The 23,103-nt window shown below is 42.3% G+C and overlaps 1 protein-coding gene across 3 annotated transcripts in view; it reads left to right on the top strand.

The window, feature by feature from the left end:
* Positions 1-351: 351 nt before the first annotated feature.
* The window catches only part of LOC129187695 (neuroligin-4, X-linked-like), a 41,235-nt gene continuing 18,483 nt past the window's right edge, over positions 352-23,103 (top strand). The window contains exons 1-8 of one of the 3 annotated variants that reach the window (XM_054787303.1): positions 352-704; positions 4,325-4,349; positions 4,699-5,169; positions 6,205-6,357; positions 10,686-10,871; positions 12,370-12,820; positions 15,529-15,742; positions 19,215-19,339. In XM_054787303.1, the coding sequence (XP_054643278.1) occupies positions 4,719-5,169; positions 6,205-6,357; positions 10,686-10,871; positions 12,370-12,820; positions 15,529-15,742; positions 19,215-19,339 (1,580 nt within the window). In that variant the 5' untranslated portion in view covers positions 352-704; positions 4,325-4,349; positions 4,699-4,718. The remainder of the gene's footprint in view (positions 705-4,324; positions 4,350-4,698; positions 5,170-6,204; positions 6,358-10,685; positions 10,872-12,369; positions 12,821-15,528; positions 15,743-19,214; positions 19,340-23,103) is intronic. The other 2 variants (XM_054787304.1, XM_054787305.1) reach the window with 2 other exon arrangements.

Consider the following 23,103-nt stretch of genomic DNA (forward strand, 5'->3'; position numbering starts at 1 on the left):
ACACACACACACATAGCAAGCCTGAGGGAGAAAAGCTATACAGGCTGAATAGAACGAGGACAGGATTTCCTGTTCTGGTCCTGAAGAGGTCACTGTGCACCTTGGCTTCAAAGTGATCTTCTAGCTACAGGTTACAATGTACTTTCTATCTGCCATCTACATGCAACAACAGGTGTGCGTGTGTGCATGTGGTTAAACATACAATATGTAACGTCATTTTCTCCTTCATAGGTGAGTATCATTGGATCAGTGGCGGCTCGCTGCATCACTGTCCAATCGCATTTAGGGGGAGCACCAGAGAGGGAAGGGGAGAGAGAGAGAGATGCATGGGGGAGGGGGGAGTCAGCGAAAGGAAGAGCGAGCGAGAGGAAGATTGATCATTTGTCCTGGGCCTTACATCCCATCGGAGAAACACTTCCATTCTTTCCTCCAGCGCCACACTTCTCCTCTCCTTTTCTAATTGGATTACTGGTAACGAGGATTCTTGCCTTGTTTTCTTCTTTTCATCCTATTTTTTCGGGAGGGATTTCCACACAGGAGACGCTCAGCCACCAGCAGCAGCACGAGCAGCATCCTCAGCAGCATCGGCAGGAGCAGCAGAGGGAGTCACATCACCAAATATCCCATCCCAGACCACGTCGGATAAGCCGCGCTGCACCATCCTTGGACGTGCCTGCACATTTTGTCAGCAGCGTTGGACGCAGGTTGGTGCTTTTTAAAATAATACATGTATTTGTTTTGAAACGGTCATGTTATTACTAACACAAATAGTGTACCGCACACTTGCTATTTGGACAGGTCTTTTCCTGTTTATTTTGAAATGCATGCATGCTTGTAGCGGGACTGCGGCGTATGAGGACGCCCGGGGAGTGTGCACGGTGGCAGGCTGCAGGGTTTGTCCTGATAAATGGAGCGTTATTCAGAAGCGTGCGTGTGATCACCACTGGAATGTTAACTAGCACCTTGGACAGCACACATCCCGCACACACTCCACCGTGGGCTGGTGGGAGGAGCAAGGCTGATCACCTCCACACTGCTGTCGTATCTGTGCGTGTGCGCGTGTGCGTTTGTGCGATTAGGCTGAATTGATGTTCCACTGTCTGGACGTGCGCGTCTGCATGTGTTGCAATTCTGCCCTAAGGTCTTTTGAGCGCGATATAGCAGCTGTATGTATGCGTGCATGTGTGTGCGCGTGTGTAGTGAAATGGAGAAGGTGTGTGAGTGTGTGCGTGTTCGTCATTGGTAGAGGGGAAACCTGCACTTGTGCTTTGGGGTATAAACAGCACTTGTGTGTGTGCCGCGCGCGTGTGTGTGTGTGTGTGTGTGAGTGTGAGAGAGAGAGGGAGAGCGACAGAGCATGTATTGAAATGAAGACGCGTGTTTTGGAAAGTGATGTATGTATTAGGAAAAAATACATCCCACTCTTTGCATCCAGAAAGTAATCACAGCCCCTTCCCCTTTTATATTCTATTGCAGCCTAAATCTGACATGGAAAAATGGAAATAAACTTTTGCCCTCTAAATTCTACACAAAATAACCCACAGTGACAGAGTGAAAATGGAAACGTAAATTAAAAATGAAAAAACGCCACATACATACGCAAAGATTGTAGCATTCCCCCCCCCAAAAGAAAAGAGGGTTTCATTTTTAAAATAAATTAGCGGGCATTTCAATAAATCTTTTTAATGTGTCATCATGGCACATTTTGTTTAGAATTCTGAGGTAAAAATGAGTTGAATTCATTTTGGAATAAGGCTGGCAGGAGTACTTGCACTGTAAACATTGAGTTTGTGTGCGGGGCAAAAATGGATACTAAAGTGTGTCTGTTGTTGCACCTTAGCGAGACAGAGATGGGGGACAGAGTGTGTACAGTGGAACTTCAGAATTTGAACGCATCAAAGGTTGAACAATTTAAAAAGCGAAGGTGTTCCATTGGGAAACCCTTGCTCGCACTTCGTCCAAGTCTTCACCAACTAAGACACTAAGAGCCGCACGGCTTCCTGACACTGGATCTTCTCTTTCAAGACTATTTTGTCAGCATGATTTGGAAAATAAAGACAGGAAAAAACAACTCCAAAGACTCACCATTGATGGTGGCGACACAATCCACTTTTCTCAGTTCCTTGGTTTACACAGAACGTCCCTGCTTTTTTGACAAAAGCCTACCCTTTACCTAAAATTCACAATTTTGTTGGCTATTCAATGCGCCAGGTATCATGCAGATTAGATGTAACTGCGCTCCGTACGCTCGGTACCTTTTTACGCACGGATGTTGATTGGCTATTGTGCCGCGGCTGACAAGCTAAAATGTTATCTCTCGGTTTGTGTGGGGTGAGGTTTGACATTCACAGTCGTTTGTGCAGCACTTTGTGGCTAACGCATGCATGCTAACTGAATAACCGATGTTTTCACCCTCATCGCGGAACGTTTGCAGAGCATATAGAGCATTTGGCAAAATGTCTTCCTCTGAAACAGTGAGAAGTTCCAAACGATCCACGCCATATGGCCATATGGCCATTTTTTGGCCATAGTCCATCCATTACCCAAAATTCACAATTTTGTTGGCTATTCAGTGTGCCACTCGTCGTGAAGATTGGATGTAATTGGCCTGCGCTACGTAAGAGGTGCTGGTACATTGTTTTTGCACAGATGACTATTGCGCCACAGCTGACAGGCTAAAACGTTATTTATTGGTTCAAGTGAGGTGTCAGTCAAACGTTCAACGTTCACAGTTGCTTGTGCAGCACTTTGTGGCTAATGCATGCACGCTAACTGAATTTTCAACCACCCATCCATTTTCTATTCTGCTTGTCCTCACTAGAGTCACGGGTATGCTGGAGCCTATCCCAGCTGACTTAGGGCGAGAGGCGGGGTACACCCTGGACTGGTCGCCAGCCAATCGTAGGACACATACAGACAAACAATCATTCACACTCACATTCATACTTATGGGCAATTTAGAGTCTCCAATTAACATACGCATATTTTTCTCACACACATGCAAACTCCACACAGAGATGCCCAAACGGAGATTCGAACCCAAATCTTCCCGATCTCCCGACTGAGTGGCCAACATGCTAACCATAGGCCCTTCCTGACCAACAGTATGTGGAAAATATGCACATCTGATGGAAATTATGAAAGTCCGCAGCAGCAGTTAGTGTTTCTCTTTATGAATGTAAATCTTTATGTGAATTAACTTTCTTACTGGACTACATTTACTGGCTCATTGTCAACATAACAGCACCTTTTGTGTTGAATTATTATTATCTGCTGTTGAAATACTATGAGGCATTGAAGGTGAGTTGCATTTAGGTTTAGGTTTATGTTAATCTAGCATTTGTGTTCATAAACGTATCCTGGACTGCTGAATCTCAGCGGAACAAGCTTGACAATGACAAAACACTCAGACGCACGCAAATAGGGGACGGTGCTAAACCTTGATTTTGTCGTGACAATTGGGGCGGGCCTGCCGGTAGGTTCTTGGAAAACGAAGATTTAATATACAGTACACAGGATTCTTTGAAGAAACTGGATTTGACCTTTAATCGCTTGTTGACCTCACCATACTGTACCGAACAACCAGGACGGAAGCATTTGTCCCAATAAGTTCAGTTTGTGGTTCGATGGTCATTATCAGCACATTTTTGCACTTTGCCGTTATTAGGTAAAGTGTGTTTGTAAATAAATAACTAATCATTTAACCTTAACAAGAGTGGAACCTCAAAATTCAAACATCGCTTTCCCTTTAGGTGGGAAAAATCTGTTTTCAATTTCAAACTGGTCCTGATTTATGTGACATCAGAGGTTCCACTGTACATGATGCCATGAATTCATGTGTGTTTCCATAAAAGACATTGTGTTGTGTTGGCACGGCGATATAGCACAAAATGTGTGTGTCCTCGTGTGTGTGTGTGTGCAGGCTTCCTACCTTTTATGCGGGTCAGGAGCTCATGTGTGTTCATGGTTTAATTAAGCGTGTGACTGACTCTCCACCCTCCCCCTCCACAGGGTCTTGTGGTGTGTGCAGCATCGTAGCAGGGTGTGACATATGTCTGCAGCTCACACACACACACACACACACACACGCGTGCGCACACACATCCGCGTGTCACTCACTCAGACACACCAGTTAAAGCAGAGCAGTCACCATGAACGGCAGCTTATCCTGTAGAGATATTTGTAAGTCGACTGTGTATGTGTGCACGTGTGTGACACTTGGCTTGATTTACACCTTGATTCCACTGACAATGACTAATTATGTCATTCTGTCCACATCTTCTCTGCTTCCATGTCTCCGCCTCCTCCTGCTCCATTCTTCCAGGAGGCAGTTTGGGCTTGTCATGGGGGTGAGCGGAAGGAGAGAGTGACAGAGGAACAGTGATGCTACTGTTTACATAACAAGACATTCACACACACACACACACACATAAACACACACACAGAGGCAAAGGACTGACGCCAACTGACTCACCACACACTCAGAGGCACTGAATCACGCACACACACACACACACACACGCACACACACACACACACACACACACACAGACAAAGGGGGAAAGGTTATTTGTAAAGGGTCAGGGTGTGTGTGCAATGTGTTTATGGGCCAAGCTGCATGAGAGTGCAGAATACCTCTGAAGCCTCATAAAACGGCATAAACACACACACTGGTGACTACTTTCCCAATTTCCCCAGCTGCCTCTGAACACACCACCATGTCCGAGCAGAAGAGGAGAAGGAGAGCTCCTCCGCACGTCTCCTCTCTCCTCTGGTTTCTCTGCCTCCTCCTCACCCACTATGCGGCCCCCTCATCGGCGCAGCAGACGGTGCCTGTCATCTCCACGGCGCAGGGACGCATCCGTGGCATCCTGACGCCGCTGCCCTCGGACCTCCTGGGCCCTGTCATGCAGTACCTGGGAGTGCCTTATGCCAGGCCCCCGACCGGAGACCGGCGTTTCCAAGCACCTGAGCCACCCTTACCCTGGCCTGGAATACGAAATGTGACCCAGTTTGCTCCTGTTTGCCCGCAGTCGCTGGATGAGAGGAGCATGCTGGGAGATATGATGCCCTCGTGGCTCACGGCCAACCTGGACATAGCAGCCACCTACCTGACTCACCAGAGTGAGGACTGTCTCTACCTCAACATCTACGTGCCCACTGAGGAAGGTGAGGGCTGTCATGCATTCACTCCCCAGCACTTGTTGGGGTTGAGGGGTGAGCTGGATCCTGTCCGAGCTGAATTTGGGCCATAGGCCGGGTACACCCTGGACCGCTCACCAGTCAATCACAGGGCACATAGAGCCAACAAGCAACAAGCATTCACACTCACACCTTTGCACAATTAGAGTGTTTAGTAATCAACCTAACATGCATGCTTTTGGAATGTGGCAGGAGTAGCCAGAGAAAGTCCACATGAGGGAGAACATGTTTGGTACCATGCTGCATGTGTTAAATGAAGTTATATTGATTATAATTTATTATATTTGACATAAAAATCCTAAAATGTGTACTTTCATTTGAGTATCAATTACTCACTGGTGTTCCAGGAACGTAATCCCTACGAAAAGCGGCGATCTACTAGATTTCAATGGTGCGTAGTGTTATCATATACTGGTTAACTTATTTTCACATTTGTATGATACTCAAAATGTTACCGACCACATATATACGTCTTATGATGCCCACAGTTTGACCCTGGAACAGATATTTATATACTATACATTACATTTAGATGTTTCCATTGCTTCCAGTGGAAAAATGATTCTAAATTGAATCAAATTGTGGATTAGGTTGTGTTGGTCTTCCACTGTACTTCTTCCCACTCTGCGTGCGCTGGCTGGCACTTAGAATGCAGGCACCTGCGCCAGTTGCTGAGGGGTTTACGCCTCAACTTGTGGCGGGAAGTGAGAAGGACAAAGGCTCACTCATGCATACATAGTGGTTCATACATACGGATGTGACACACACACACTCAAGCACACACATTTGTTTCCTCCATAGCCAGCATGAACACACTAACAGCCTCAATTTAAATCCACTCACAGATATATGAAGGTAAGCGGGGGTGTAGGCCAGAGCATAAAGATGCAGGGGAGGCTTCACCTGCCCACAGAGCGATTAAACACGTACACATGGACATGCGGGCAATCAGGCTGTCACTCACTATTACACACACACATGTCGTCCTCTCTCTTCCCTCAGACATCCACGAGGAGGGAGGGCAGAGGCCCGTGATGGTCTACGTTCATGGCGGCTCGTACACAGAAGGCACCGGAAACATGATGGACGGCAGCGTGCTGGCAAGCTACGGCAACGTCATTGTCATAACTCTCAACTACCGCCTGGGCGTACTTGGTAAAACCATATTTTCACTCAGCCTGTTTGTGAATGTGATCGTGTGGATTTATCTGGAGCTTCTCCCGAGTGTTGCTGCTTACATCACTGAGATAAAACGGAGCAATTTGTGTCTGAGAAAACATCATATATGATCATAAATACTGTATATGTATAAATATATTTTCCTCACAAAGTGCTATGGGGTGTTCATTGACTTAACTGCAGAGAGTACTCCGTAACTGTTAGGGTAAGGTGTTTATTTAGGCTGACGCTTTTCTTTCTACAAATGCATATTATAATCAAATAAATAATATTATATATATATATTTTTTACAAAGAAACTAATTAAATTTAATAATTATTATTATACTATTACAATATAACACCCTATTGACCCGACAATAGGGTGTATAAGACAACTTTTTTTTATGCAAGACCAAAAACTTTTAAAAAATTACTGCTTCATTGATCACCATTATCTTAAAATTAGCGACATAATTTTTGCTCTGGGAGAAGTGGCTTGGTGCCACCTATTGCTTTTCATGTATAAATCTGTGCGCCCTGAATATAAGGCAACCTGTTTCAGACCTTTTTCTAGTGCAAAAATACTGTTTTTTTATTTGGGTTTTAAAATATGTGGGTCAATGCAGTTTATCACAATATATAATATGTATCACAACAGCTAATACATCCACCTCACAAGCCTTTGGTCCAAATTGTTACATTTGGTCTCCCCTCCAAGAGGAGGCTCTGTTCTTGTCAGAAGGCATCAGATGGTTCTTTAGATCTCCCCGGCCTGAATTTATTTTGGGTAAATTGTGTAATATTGAGCAACTTTTCCCCACAAGACGTTAAAAGGCACTATCTCTTTTCTATTTGTGAAAATTGTAGTAATAAAATAATGAACCCTAGCTGTTCAAAGAAGTCCCATATAACAGGTTTATTTATTCATGTGGGCAGCACACACAGAAATCAATTGAGGCACGGTGTCTACTAGAGCAGAGGTCACAATGTGAGGAAATATGGCAGATGATCTGTTCACCCTTTGTGTATGTTTTTTACAGTTTTGGATGAATGCACGCTATATCTGTTACACCGTTTGCTATGTGTACGCAAACAACGCATGTTGAACTTTACATTGTCTCCAGTCCATCCTTTGGAGCCAACCAACAGCAGCACAATTACTGCTGATGCTGTTTATGCTCTCTTAATAACAAACTGAAAAGCAACTTTTTTGCCGAATGAACATGTTGCAGGCTTTAATGATAACTTTTATGTTATACTCTCATTAGGGAAAACCTTGAATCCCAGTGTTTTTATTATTGCTCAGTTTAGCCATGCAGTGGGCAAAGACATTATATATTTAATATCTCTTAATGCTGGCATTCTTAAAAAAAACAAGCAAGCAAACTTGATGGGATAAAAATATACTCTGTTACAGTATATTTTCTTTTGGATTCCTGCAGGTCAGATGTGACGAAAGCAGATGCTGTACATCAGGGCTGCTCACACTTTTTTAGCCTGCGAGCTACTTTTAGAATGACAAAAAATTCCCAAAGATCTACCTACTACCATAAATATAGAAAGTATATATATTTACTATATGTATTTAAAAAAAATATGAGTACATATTTATGTATGTTATACATGTATATCAGGAGTGCACGCACTTTCTTAGCATGCAAGTACAAGTCAAAATGATCTACCTCTTTCTATAAGACATATACAAAATGTAACCAGTAAGCTCTGAAATTCTATTGTAAATATTAATGATTAGTATTGCACATTTTCAAAGTTTACAGGTAATCAAAGTAGTTGCTATCATAATTCACTTCAATATGGAAATAAAGATAATTCTACATAACTCCTAAATAGTTGTGTACATAACCAGAGTACTGGTAATATGTCAGTCAAATTAGCTATGTAACGTTCATTACGGCACACAGTTCATGTATTACATCCAGTTAGCATTTGCTATCAAACATTACCCATATACAAGAATTTAAAATGATGATGCAAAAGACAATGCAGCCGAAGTCAAGGCAACATATTGAAAAGGTTTCACCAATGGGCACATTTTTAATTTAATCATTAAATAATAGTTTAAGAAGCAAATGTGTAGAAAACACTGATTTCTGTAGTAGAGTTCATGACGCCAAGCAAAGCCAGTCAACAATACACGTTTTTTCGACGTAACTAGCCGCTACAAGTGAACAGATAACTTTTGTTATCGATATAGACATGTCACCGCTGAGTTAGTTCATCCATAATCACAATAATAAAGATGAAAGTTGCATCTTCGTGTGCAGCTTGAAATCAGAACTTCAGAGAATCAGAACTTTTCCTGGAGAAAGATAGGCTGCATGTACTTCATATACAGATGAAAGGTAAGACTACAAATGTTTTTAAATGAATAAAAAATAAATAACTAGGCCTGCTTGAAAACGATTTGAAAACATTTTTAACCGAAATTAATTATTATTCTCTTCTTTTTCTTGTTATCCTCTTAATGAGCAACCTGTATTAACATTAAAAAAAACAAAGCATCGCCATGAACCTCACCACACGTCACCGTGCACAACATGCACTTACTGTATGTTTTACTGTCACTGGTAATTCTCCCAGGGAGTGATAATAAAAGTGATCTAAGCAAAAAAAGAACTAAGAACGTAGGCAGCATCCATGTGCTTTACTTAAATAATTAAAAACACATATTTCATACGCTTGCTTTTAGTGCAGTTCCACATGCAAATCATTAAGATAATTTCCTCCAGTGAGGGAAGTGCACATCTTTGCTAAGATGTATGAGGGGAGTGCATAGTTCTTGTAGTATTAACATATTTATTTAAAAAATATATATGATTTCTAAAAGATGAGAAAGTTCTGACCTTGCAAGGAAAAAAATGCCATTAAGTTTGTAAAATTGCTTGAACTTTAATGACTATCCTGGCTAATCCCGGATGTTTTTTTTTAATCATCTCCATCTTCTGCGCTTGCACCACCTCCATTAAGATCATCATCATCATCCACCATCACGGGTAGCAGTGTCTTCCTATTTGTCCTCCACCCCTCCTTCATCTGCACGCGCATGAGAGGTGAGCTGCGTTCTTAAACGAGCACTCGTGCACACACTTAATTTGTCTTTGCTATTCTTATTCAGCTGGAACTCGAGCATGCCTTTTTAGAAATGTGCACAATGTTGATAAATCCCAGCGCTGACCTACATTTTACCGTGGAAGCATACAGAATATTCAAAGCATCGTATAAGCGGTAACATGCTTTAACATGCTTTTTATTTTCCATTTTGCACGAGTGGATGGACTCTGCAATAGAAAATACAAAATTATGAAATGAATGACTTTGATTTTGATGCTTTCATTTCTTGTTATTATACTGAATGAGCTTTTGCACTGATGAGCTTATACAGTGAGCTACTGAGATTGCTTGGGTTTAAATAATGTTTCTAACAACAACAACAGTACACACATTTGTGTACATTTACCAACCATTGAACCTGACTGCTTTTAAATATAATTTTGGAAAGATAAAATACCCTACTCTCCACAATAAAATGAAAACCTCAAGGATAGCTGCCAAGCCCAGCATCTTTTGCTAACCAAAACAGCAGCACCTATTAAAGCACATAAAAAGTATCTCATTTGTATTTAAGTTTATAACAGACTCCACGTCTGTTATGAACCCGTTCCATGTGCAGCATCAAACGTGACCTTATGTTATGTGGAGCAATTAGCATTCCAGTCACCTTTATGCTCGTGTGTGCGCGGTCATGTTTTTATTTTTCTGTTCTTCAGGAAGAAAACCACCTTCAATGTGCCTCTGTCCAAGCTTATGGCTGTTTGTCTGTATTTTCATTTTATTTGTTTTAAAGTCACACACGACCAAGCATCATTATTTATTTGAAAAAAAGGATATATGAGCCCAATATGACTGCATTTTATGTTTAGTTGAAGTGTTTATTTAGTTTTTTTAAATTGATGAATGGGTATAACAGAAAATGGCAAAACATTTTTTTTTTACATATTTTTAAAAATTAATACAGTATCTACATCTTTGTCATTTCACACTTTATGTTTTTTCCTGCTACCCATTCAACAAATGCTAATATAACTTAACTGCAAATTTGCCCACAGTATATTTCATTTGGGGATTAATTGTATTTATTTTTGAAGATTATTATAAAAATATGGTTGCACAAGTAAGGACCTCTCACTCAAATATGAGCATCCACTTTAATAGCGGTCTGGTACTCTCTGAAGTTAAGTAAATAAACATCCCCTGCCACCATATGAGAAGTATAGCCAATAATGTTTGTGTCTCCCTTGCAGGATTTCTGAGTACAGGCGACCAGGCCGCCAAAGGGAACTACGGCTTGCTGGACCAGATCCAAGCTCTGCGCTGGGTGAAAGAGAACATCGCAGCTTTCGGAGGAGATCCAAACAGGGTGACTGTGTTTGGATCTGGAGCTGGAGCTTCCTGTGTGAGTCTCCTCACCTTGTCTCACTACTCTGAGGGTAAGAATTGCTTGATTCACTTTTGACTCATATCACCTTGTGTTCTCTGAAGGCGAATTTTGGTGATAGACGGGCAGTGAAAGGTTTATGGAATGGACGTTCATTGATAACATACGCTTCCAGTGCTAAGAGCGACATTATTCTATTATTTGACACGTTTAATGGTTAACCTGGTGCTCTCATGAAAACCTGCATTGTCTGTGAGTATTTACTAATAGTCTTATACTCCTTGTCTAAGGGACAGACCTTTTCACTGTGAGGGCCAGATGGTATGGTTAAAAAAACAATAATAACAAAAAGGAAGGAGATATACAGTGAAACCTTGGTTAGCGTCATTAATCCGTTCCAGTAGGTCCCTAACCGAAACGTACACTAACCAAATACATTTTTCCAGTAAGAAATCATGTAAATCCAATTAATCCTTCCAAAAAGTCAAAAATGTTAACAAAAACATGTTTTACAGTATAGTTTTACATGCAGAAAACAATATGAAATGCATAGAAATACAAATAGATGATGAATCCTCTCTACTCCGCTGTCATATTGTATGGTATGTTGTATATATACAGACAGGTGATTGCACAATTTCGCTTGTACCTCTGTATAAATGATACAGACAGGCCATTCTTCTTCTTCTTCTTCTTCTTAAAAACACTTAAGGTTACTTTTACCTTCATTGAAGACATGATTGTTGACAAAGACACGATATGGCAGCGAGCTAACCTTGGACACCACCTTCATGTTTTGCCATGAATTAGTTCTTGATTTTAATTATATTTCTCACCTCAAGTCTGCTTCTTTTTTTAAAAAATCACGGCTGCCAAATAACCCAAAATGGAGCAAAAGAAAGTTGCAAGGCCAGCATTTTGATAAAGAAGTCGAGAAACTACTACTACTGAATTCAAGAAATAACTCATGGCAACACACGAAGGTGGTGTCCGTGTTGACTGGCTGCCACATCATGTCTTTGGTAACAATAACGTCTTCAGTTAAGGTCAAAGTAACATGTCGTAAAAAATTGTTTTATGTTAACATTTTTTAGATTTGTGGCATAACTGTGTTAGTTAGCAAAGAACTACAGTCACCTGCTGATGACATCACAGACGGGCAATGGAGCTGACTTCCGATTTCTGTTTCCATTTAGTATCAAGCTAATATGATGATGAAAGACTTTTTGAGATTAAAAATACATTAAGAACACAGTTGGACTCACTGTTGGCGCGCGATGAACTGTCAGCGGGGGCGTGAGAGACAGGGAGTACTTTCAATATTACTGCAGACCTGCCAACACGTATTTATTGTAAATTTATCGTACTCAACATGCAATTTGGCTCTTGAATACGCTTGTATGTGTTTGCAGTGGTGTAGAATTACACCATATTTTACAAAATGTTGGACTCAGCTCTCAATGAAGTGCAGTTCTTCACCACTGCAGACTAACATAAAAATTCCTAAATTATATTTTTTATGTTCTAATATGTGTTTGTGTATGTGTCAGATTTGTTCCACAGGGCCATCATCCAGAGCGGCAGTGCTTTAGCCAGTTGGGCCGTCAACTACCAGCCCAGCAAGTATGCTCGACAGCTGGGTGAGAGGGTGGGCTGCGGCATTGATGACAGCACTCAACTGGTGGCCTGCCTCCAAGGCCGGAGCTACCGTGAACTGGTGGAGCAGCATGTCACTCCGGCAAAGTACCACACGGCTTTCGCCCCGGTGATAGACGGAGATGTGATACCGGACGACCCGCAGATCCTAATGGAACAAGGGGAGTTTCTCAACTATGATGTGATGCTGGGGGTCAATCAGGGCGAGGGAGTGAAGTTTGTGGAGGGCATTGTGGACTCTGAGGATGGAGTCACAGCTGAGGACTTTGACTTTGCTGTGTCAGACTTTGTGGATAGTCTGTATGGATACCCAGAAGGCCGCGACACTTTGAGAGAGAGTATAAGGTAAACATGTTTGCATTTTTATTACAGTATGTGTTTTCAAAGAATAATACTAGATAAATGACACTTGGATACAGGTTACAGTAGTCAGTGTACGACTTGAATAGCAGTACAGTCCCTGATTATAGCGGTTAATTGATTCCAGACCTGACCGTGACATGTGAATTTCTACGATATAGGATTCAATGTTAACAAATTGAATATTTTGATAGTTAGAGCATAGAAAACCTGTTTATGACTTTCTAAATACGTTTTTAAACATTATTAGAGCCCCTGTAGACATGAAATAATGCCCATATAATCACCTTTACACTCCTATTAGTCTTTCCCTTCTACTGGGGAACTTCAATGCTCCTGTTGGCAGTGACAGTGAGTCATGGAAAGGCGTGATTGAGAGGAACGACCCCCTGATCTAAACCCGAGCGGTGCTTTGTTTTTGGACTTCTGTGCTTGTTATAGATTGTCCATAACGAACACCATGTTCAAGCATAAGGGTTTCCACATGTGCACTTGGCACAGGGGCACCTTAGGCCAGAGTACAGGGATTGACTTCATAGTCGTGTCGTCGGGCTTGCGGCCACATGTTTTGGACACACGGGTGAAGAGAAGGGCAGAGCTGTCAACCGGTCAAAGGATGGGGAGGATGCCGGTCAGACCTGACAGGCCCAAACGCATTGTGAGGGTCTGCTGGGAATGTCTGTCAGAGTCTTCCGTCAGAAGGAATTTCAATTGTCGCCTCAAGGAGAGCTTCGACCATGTTCCAAGGGAGGCAGTGGACATTCAGTCCAAATGGGGCATGTTCCATGTCTCCATTGTCGAGGCGGCTGAACAACGCTGTGGCCGTAAGGTGATCGGTCATGGTGGTAATCCCAGAACCCGTTGGTGGAAATCAGCGGTGAGGGATGCCGTCAAGCCAAAGGAGGAGTCCTATCAGGCCTTTTTGGCCAATGGGACTCTAGAAACAACTGCCAGGTACCAGCAGTCCAAGCGGTTTGTGGCTCTGGTGGTCGCAGAAACAAAATCTTGGACGTGGGTGGAGTTTGGGGAAGCCATGGAGAATGACTTCCAGCTTTGAAGAGATTTTACCACCATCCACCGTCTGCAGCATCACGTGGACATCAAGGGACTCTGGATTGGCAGACCGGGGTGGTGGTCTTTCTTTTTAAGAAGGGGGACTGGAAGGTGGGTTCCAACTATCGTGGGATCACACTCCTCAGCCTCTCTGGTAAGGTCTATTCAGGGGTTCTGGAGAGGACGATCTGTCAAATAGTTGAATCTGGGATTTAGGAGCAGTGTAGTTTTCGTCCTGGTCGTGGAACTGTGGAACAACTCTACACTCTCGGCGGGGTCCTTGAGGGTGCATGGGAGTTTGCCCAACCAGTGTATATGTGCTTTGTGGACTTGGAGAAGGCATTCAACCGTATTCCTTGAGGAATCCTGTGGAGAGTACTCTAGGAGTATGAGGTACTAGACCACCTAATTCAGGAGGTTCGCTCCCTGTATGACCGGTGTCAGAGCTTGGTCCTCATTGCCGACAATAAGTTGTACTCGTGAGGGTGAGGGTGAGGGTTGGACTCCTCCAGGGACTCCTGCCCTTTGTCACAGACTCTGTTCATTACTTTTATGGACAGAATTTCCAGGCTCAGCCAGGCTGTGGAGGGGATCTGTTTTGATGGCTTCGGGATTGGATCTCTGCTTTTTGCATATGATGTGGTCCTGCTGGCTTCATCGAGCCGTGATCTTCGACTCTCACTGGATCGGTTCGCAGCCGAGTGTGAAACAGATGAGATGAGGTTCAGCACCCCCAAGTCTACATGGTTCTCGCCTGGAAAACGGTGGAGTACCTTCTCCATGAGGTCCTGCGCCAAATTTAGGAGTTAAAGTACCTCTGGGTCTTTTTCACAAGTGAGGAAAGAATGGAAGGCGAGATCGTCAGGCGGCTCGCTACGGTGTCTGCAGTGATGCTGACTCTGCATCGGTCCATTGTAGTTAAGAGGGAGTCGAAAAGCAAAGCCCTGACTTTACTGTCAATCTACATTCCTCACCTATGGTCATGAGCTTTGGGTAGTGACTGAAAAGGCAAGATTGCGGGTACAAGCAGCCAAAATGAGTTTTCTCCTTAGGGTGGCTGGGCTCGCCTTTAGAGATAAGGTGAGAAGCACTGTAGAACCGCCTCTGGGAAGACCCAGGACACATTGGAGAGACTGTCTCTCTACTGGCCTGGGGACACCTTGGGATCCACTGGGAATACTAGATGGACGAAGAAATCACTGAAACACCCAATTCCCGCATGTTTGACAAATGTGTGACACCACAACTACATCATGTGAAAAAATTAAGACACCCCTTTGTGGCGCCGCCAATGGGTTGTGCTCAAACTGCTTTAGAAGACATGCCGGCAATGTGTGTAATACAGATATCCTCAAAGTTTTATAATCATTAGACAAATGCTCAATGACTTATGGACAGTTAAGTGGCCGTGTTTTTCAATTTCAAGGCAGTCCGACTTTCCATCCTTTTGTGTGCAGCGATTCAAGGGTAGAAGAGTCGCTTTACGCAAACAAATACATATAAACACCCAATAACTTGATGTATACGCATGGCCACATTTATATGACAACACAAACATCTATCTTGCTATGTAATTATGGGTAAGATCGCTAATTAATGACTTCATGCATTGACTTGCTGCCACGTGTCGTGTTTTTAAGGTTCATGTACACCGACTGGGCCGACCGCGACAATGCAGAAACCAGACGGAAGACTCTGGTGGCGCTGTTCACAGACCACCAGTGGGTGGCTCCAGCCATCGCCACGGCAGACCTCCATGCTCAGTACGGGTCACCTACCTACTTCTACTCGTTTTACCACCACTGTCAGAGTGAAGCCACGCCACCCTGGGCAGACTCTGCACATGGCGATGAGGTAAGAAGGACCTTTTACATAGTTTTTGTCAATGACCTTTTTTCCCTAACAAAAAACAAGACCATAACTAAACAAAACAAATGCACATTAACAAAACTGTTAAAATGAGACAAAAATGTTGACAGAAATGAAATCCAATCCTATCTAATTTCGTCTTTTGAACGGGAGGGAGAACATAGGAATATATCCATCGTTATTTTAGCCGCGTGTGGGAGTGGAGAGTTAGAGAAGATCCAATCAGAACTACTGTCCTTGGTAGGTAAGGCTGTTGGATCTTCCACCGCAAAAACAATACCGTATACTGCAATATTGTAACAAGTACAAAGTACATGCAGCCTTTCCTTCTCCAGGAAAAGTTTTTATCACCTCCTGGTGAGTGGGGGTATATAATCCTCCATCCTGGCAGTCAAATTCATTCATTCATTCAGCAGAGCATAAAAATATCTTTTAATGCAATTGACTTCCTACCAGCTAGAGCTCCTGTTGGTAAAAAAAAAAAAAAAAGCTGGCTTTTCCGCTATGAAAGAATGGCAGAGACAAGCACCTTGACCCCTTCTGAATGCAGCGGTACTGCTAGTGTCTCTCGTATGACATTTCTATGTATTTTATTGTCCGATTAGCAAGAATAATGATGCTGCACTTACATGAAAGACATTACACAGGCTGTAGAAAGCCATGGCGTATAATAAATGTTTCTGCAACATTATATTATTGGCGACGTGCTGACAAACACAAAGTGACAAACACAAACTGGCAGGCGCCATGATCCAACTCAGTGTGCAGTGTGATGGAAGGCAGGCACGCTCGCTGTAACCCCACTTGATGAGGAAATGGGCAAATTCAGTGCAGATAGGACTGGAGAAAATACATTTAAATGCAGTTTATTGGACAAATAAATATTAATAATAATATGAATATAAATGTTTTATTTTTCATCATGACTGGTGAGGCTCACCTGCCTCCCCTGACTGCTCGTCACTGGTCTAAGCCCGGGAAAAAGAGGAGAGTAGACATTTGGACGCATTTCACGTTTGATGCTATGGAGAACAAGACACCATTAAAAATACAATTTATTTGAAGAGACATCTGTAGGCGAGTCATCCTGACAAGCAAAGACAAATAACAATTTGCGCAATAATCTGTTATTATTTTCATGTGTTATGTTTATTGCTATTTTTATTGCTGAGAAAGAGCAGTGTTGCGTTACAGGTACCGAGTGTGTTATGCAGAGTTGATTTATTACTTCATACAGTAGTTGTATTGTCATATTATTCATATAATATTATTATTCAACATCTGAAAAAATATATTGGAAGGCTTTTTTTAATTTCAGGTATAATGCGAGTGTGAAATGATTGACTTATTGATATATTCATTGAGAGAAGTTCTACTTTTTGTATGAATTTTGCTATTGTGCTGCTTTGCCGGTAGCCTAAATAAAGGTGCTTTCAAGCGAACTTTGAAGAAGATTTATCCTTTTAATTTGACAAAATTTACTGTAATTTTAGTTGACTAAAATGTTGTGAAATTCAGTCAACTTAAATTAGTTACATTAGCTAAAAACCTTATTTACACTGGCACTCTGTATTTGTGAATAACATGTTTTTGGTCAATTCTAGTAAATTATTTACAGTATGTACACCAGATACAATTTATAGTTTTGTCATTCATTCACAGCCTTTTTTTGTAAATGTATTTCTTTCTTTCAATTGGCCAGAAGCCTGTCTGGCGGTGAACTCAATGTAAATGTTTCCTGCTGGGTGTTAGTAGTTAAAAGGCAGAATGTTACGAGCTAATGGAGATGGACTGCGGCACCAGCTCCTCCCGCCCATCTGCACGCCGTCTCTGCAATACTAAAAAGCACAGATACGGCCGATTGTGTGCAAGGGAGCTTTCTTTACGTCAGCTTCATAAAACGCAGCTCTTTTTTTTGTGCACCGTTTTTTACGACACGATTAAACCGCCTACGCTTCACTGGGCAGGCATGCTAATATTAGCATTGCTAGAGCTAACATGTCGCGGAAGCAGGTCTAGATGTGCCTGACTGGTTTATCAACATAAATCTGCTAACAGAGGAGATGTGTTCACGGTTGCCCCTGGTGATAATCATGCTCATGGAAAAAAATTATACATTACAGTCATAATAAAACCGGCAAACCGGCAAATCTCTTGTGAGCACTAGCACACTGTTGTACACGGATGCCACAATGTGAAGATTGGATTTTTTATTGTCAGACTGAGGAAGTGTAAAAGATTAATGGTTAAAGGAATTTAAAAACGATTCTGGCAACTGCTGGCAACTTTGGAAGTGCTGTTTTTGCATTTAACTTATTATGCCGATGATAGTTTTCTCTTTTAACTGAACACTTGCTATGATTTGTTTAAAACTATGTGTAAAAAAATACAAAAAAAACTTTTTCAAACTATTTTGCTAAACAACATAGCAACTTTGCATCGCAGGGTTGGTGAATCTTTATATGTGCTTGGGGTTAAATCATCCATCCATCCTTTTTCTATGCTACTTATCCTCATAGGGTCGCGGGCATGCTGGAGCCTATCCCAGCTGACTTCAGGCGAGAGGCGGGGTACACCCCAGACTGGTCACCAGCCAATCGCAGGGCACATATAGACAAACAAACAAACATTCACACTCACATTCATACCTATGGACAATTTAGAGTCACCAATTCACCTAACATGCATGTTTTTGGAATGTGGGAGGAAACCGGAGTACCAGGAGAAAACCCACGCACGCACGGGGAGAACATGCAAACTCCACACAGAGATGCCCAACGGAGATTCGATCTTCCCGATCTCCTGACTGTGTGGCGAACATGCTAACCACAAGGCTACCGTGCGGCCGCCGGCACTGGCATTAAACCCCAAAAGTCACAATGAGTTTAAAGTTCTCAAACAGCTGAATGCACTCGACAAAACACCCACTCTAGCTTTAGGTTGTTTGGCCAAATCACCACCATGTTTGGTACACACCTTTAAGGGACTGACAAGCACACGTGTGTAAAATTTGAGCAAGATTGGTTGAAAAACATGGTCGCCACCAGGCAAAACATCTCTGCAGGGGCACGGACGGGACTTAGCAACTAATTGTCCATAAGTGATTGATCATTTGTCTAACGATAATGCACCACACATATGCTAGCATTAGTAGCAAATGTGGTGTCCTAATTTTGCTACATGACTGCGTGGTGTGCGTCGATGTGAGCACACGTGGGACTTGGCAGGACTGGGTCTCAGTCCAAGCAGTCGGAGGAGACCTGTCAAGCTGAAGATGAGTTTAGAGAAATGAGTGGAGCTCCCCTGAAGCATGAAAATGTGTCTGCCTCCGCTGAGGTGACATCACATTTTGGTGTGACTCGTTTAAACTTAGGTTTCCTGTCGAGAGAATCAATGTAACCTGTCAGCCTAAACCCCCCTGACGTGTGTGTGTGTGTGTGTGTGTGTGTGTGTGCAGGTGCCCTACGTGTTCGGTGTTCCCATGGTGGGCCCTACTGATCTGTTCAACTGTAACTTCTCCAAGAATGATGTCATGCTCAGTGCTGTGGTGATGACCTACTGGACCAACTTTGCCAAGACGGGGTGAGTTGTTACAAGCACACTGATGGGCAACATTGATTTCCCCTCTGAGAAGATGTTTTGTCTTTTAACTGACTACAGCAAGAAGCCAAAGACAAAAGCACCACTTCAGCATTATTCCCTTCTATTTATATCAGCCCTCTAAAGACACACACATCAATTTGTAATTTGGGTTTTCCAAGGCTGCAGTGCGGAACTTTGCAATCTCCCTTTAGGCCACACTACTGTTGCGTCTATGTGCAAAGGAGCTTTACTGAAGGAAGGCCTGTAAAGATACAGATTCTTTCACAACCCTCCGTCTTTGTGTGCTCGACGCCGTACACTGCACTCATGTGGGCAGCGCACTCTTTATTTTTACAAGAGCGAATGTCTTCAAAGTCAGAAATAAGACAAGAGTCCTCAGTTCTTTCTTTTCATTTCATTTCATTAAAAAAATCCTTTCCACATGAAAACACATTTTCTTTGTGCTGCATTTGTGGTACAGTGGATCCCTGGACATTCGCAACCGCACAAATGTACAAAAATACTTTTTTTTCCCTCCAGAGATAGGCAGTTTTTATATGCCGAAAACATAGCTCTCAAGTCTGTAATAATTTATAAATATGTTACAACGATGCTTAAAATGTAAAGCACGCATGCGGCGTAACAACGTGACGTCAATACATTTACGTATAATGACGTGCATATTATTACCAAGCTGCAGTGACGTTGTTATTATTATTATTAATATTGTTACGCATACTGTAAGTATTACATGTTATCATGAATGTTACTATGTAGTCACAGATATTTATAAAACAATAAAACCTTGTCGGAGGTTTTTGAAGTTGTTTTAATAGCAGTCTTTGTAGGCGGCATAGGTGTGTCCCATTATGTGCAGTAATGAGCTGTCTCTTTTGATCTGTTTTCATATCTTTAGAACACACAGAACAGACAGACAACATAAGGATTGGGGAAGATGGGGCAAAATAAAAAAAAAACAAGTGCAGTTTTCCTTTAAAGTCAATTTTGCACAATAGCACGAAATCCTCCTAAAGTGGTGAAAGGCTGTCCATTGAAAAGGCTTCAGCCTGTGCGTCCTAGTGTGCCGTCTTGTTTCTAAATCATTTCTGACGTGTGTCTGAGTGTGTTTAAAAGTGACCTTGTCCCGACTGGAGAGTGTGTCATTTGATTGGGAGCGTTCCGTCTGTGGACCGTACAGCAAGTTGCAGATTAATGCTAAACCTACGTTTAATTTTTTTAATGGTCCTCACACCGGGGTATAAAAAGACAGACAGAACGTATCTTTCCTCATGAAAATGAACATATTTATTTGCTGTGAAATTCTAGCTAACCAATCGGAAGTCTAAATCCTCAAGCCTCATTATAATGAGAATTACTGTAGATGTACATGTACAGTACTTGCAGAGCCGCCCGTGGCCAAGTTGGGGCCCTAAGCATAAATCATGGGCAGCTGTGGTCACCACATCTCGAGCACCAAGCTGACCCATTCAAAGCTATTTTTATATTAGTTGACTTTAACCTGAATTTATTTCGATGTGTGTTTTGGAGCAACACGAATACACAGGAAACAAATAGTTCAATAAATACTTTTTAGTACCAAAACTATTTAACAGAAAAAAAAAATCTGTGCCTCGGATCAAACCCAAAATGGAGCAGCTGTACGATTACACTACCAGAGACTGACGGGTGAGCATGTAAATTCTGTCATTTATTATTATTTATAGTGCCTCCTCGTGATTTCTTTTTTTTGCATTGGTCACACTGAAAGTTTCAGTTCATCAAACAAATTTAAGTATTACCTTTTTTAAATGAAACTTTTTATTATTAAGGGAGAAAAAAAATCCAAACCTACATGGGCCTGTGTGAAAAAGTGTTTGCTCCTTAAACCTAGTAACTGGTTGGGTCACCGAAGCGTTTGCAATAGCTTGCAATGAGTCTCTTACAGCGCTGTGGAGGAATTTTGGCCCACTCATCTTTGCAGAATTGTTGTAATTCAGCCACACTGGAGGGTTTTCCAGCATGAACCGCTTTTTAAGGTCATGCCACAGCATCTCAATAGGATTCAGGTCAGGACTTTGACTAGGCCACTCCAAAGTCTTAATTTTGTTTTTCTTCAGCCATTCAGAGGTGGACTTGCTGGTGTGTTTTGGATCATTGTCCTGCTGCAGAACCCAGGATGGTTTCAGTTTGAGGTCACAAATAGATGGCCGGACATTCTCCTTCAGGATTTTGTGGTAAACAGCAGAATTCATGGTTCTATTCATCACAGCAAGTCTTCCAGGCCCTGAAACAACAAGACAGCCGCAGAGCATCACACTACCACCACCATATTTTACTGTTGGCATGATGTTCTTTTTCTGAAATGTGGCACTTTTACGGCCAATGTAATGGGACACACACCTTCCAAAAAGTTCAACTTTTGTCTCATCAAACCACAGAGTATTTTTCCAAAGGTCTTGGGGATCATCAAGATGTTTTCGCGCAGTTAATGCTCTTTTTGTTCAGCAGTGGTTTTTGTCTTGGAACTCTACCATGCAGTGCCGTACAAAGTGGTTAGCATGTTGGCCACACAGTCAGGAGTTCTGGGTTTGTATCTCTGCTTGGGCATCTCTCTGTGGAGTTTGCATGTGTGTGGGTTTTCTCCCAGTGTTAGGTTATTTGGCGATTCTAAATTGTCCATAGGTATGAATGTGAGTGTGAATGATTGTTTGTCTGTATGTGCCATGCGATTGGCTGGCGACCAGTCCAGGGTGTACCCCGCCTCTTGCGCAAAGTCAGCTGGGATACCTCCGCAACCCTAGTGAGGATAAGCGCAATAGAAAATGGATGGATGGGATGGAACTCTGCCCGTGTCTTTCTTATGGTGGAGTCATGAAAACTGACCTTAATTGAGTGGCAAGTGAAGCCTGCAGTTCTTTGGATGTTGTTGTGGGGTCTTTTGTGACCTCTTGGATGAGTCGTCACTGCGGTCCTGGGGTAATTTTGTTTGGCCGGCCACTCCTGGGAAGGTTCACCACTGTTCCATGTTTTCGCCATTTGTGGATAATGGCTCTTACTGTGGTTTGCTGGAGTCCCAAAGCTTTAAAAATGGCTTTATAACCTTTTCCACACTGATATATCTCAATTAATCTCATTTAAGTTATGTTTTAACGGGGGCGGGGGGCAATCACACAGGGCCATGTAGGTTTGGATTTTTTTTCTCCCTTAATAACAAAAAGTTTCATTTAAAAACTGCATTTTGTGTTCAGTTGTGTTGTCACTGACAAATATTTTAATTTGTTTGATGATCTGAAACATTTAAGTGTGAACCTAAGAAATTAGGAAAAAATAAGAAGTCATGAAGGGGGCAAACACTTTTTGACACTACTGTATACATGCGTGTGTGTATATACTGTATATACTATATGCCTATAAAAATTATATATTTTTTATATTTTATTTTGTAGAAAGGTTTTTAAAGTAAAGTAAAAAGTGATACATATAAGCTTTTTGTTATTATTGGTTGTTGACATCAACATTTCAACTGCTTGTCCTTGTGTGTCACACAACGCTTGTTGCTTGTGTGGCATGCGCTGGCACCTCCAGTCAGGTTTTGGGGACTGGGCTCCGGGCTGGGGCTTGCGGGTTGCGTGCCTGGAGAGCGGCGAGGCATATGAGCGTGTTCAGTGCTTAAAATGCCTGTTGGTGACTCTCAGGAAGGGGAGTGCACTGATCTGATAATACATTTATTTTTCCTAATATTTTCGCCTTTCATCGGCAAAGTC

This window comes from Dunckerocampus dactyliophorus, chromosome 9 (genome assembly GCF_027744805.1).
Source record: "Dunckerocampus dactyliophorus isolate RoL2022-P2 chromosome 9, RoL_Ddac_1.1, whole genome shotgun sequence".
Classification (NCBI taxonomy): Eukaryota; Metazoa; Chordata; class Actinopteri; order Syngnathiformes; family Syngnathidae; genus Dunckerocampus; species Dunckerocampus dactyliophorus.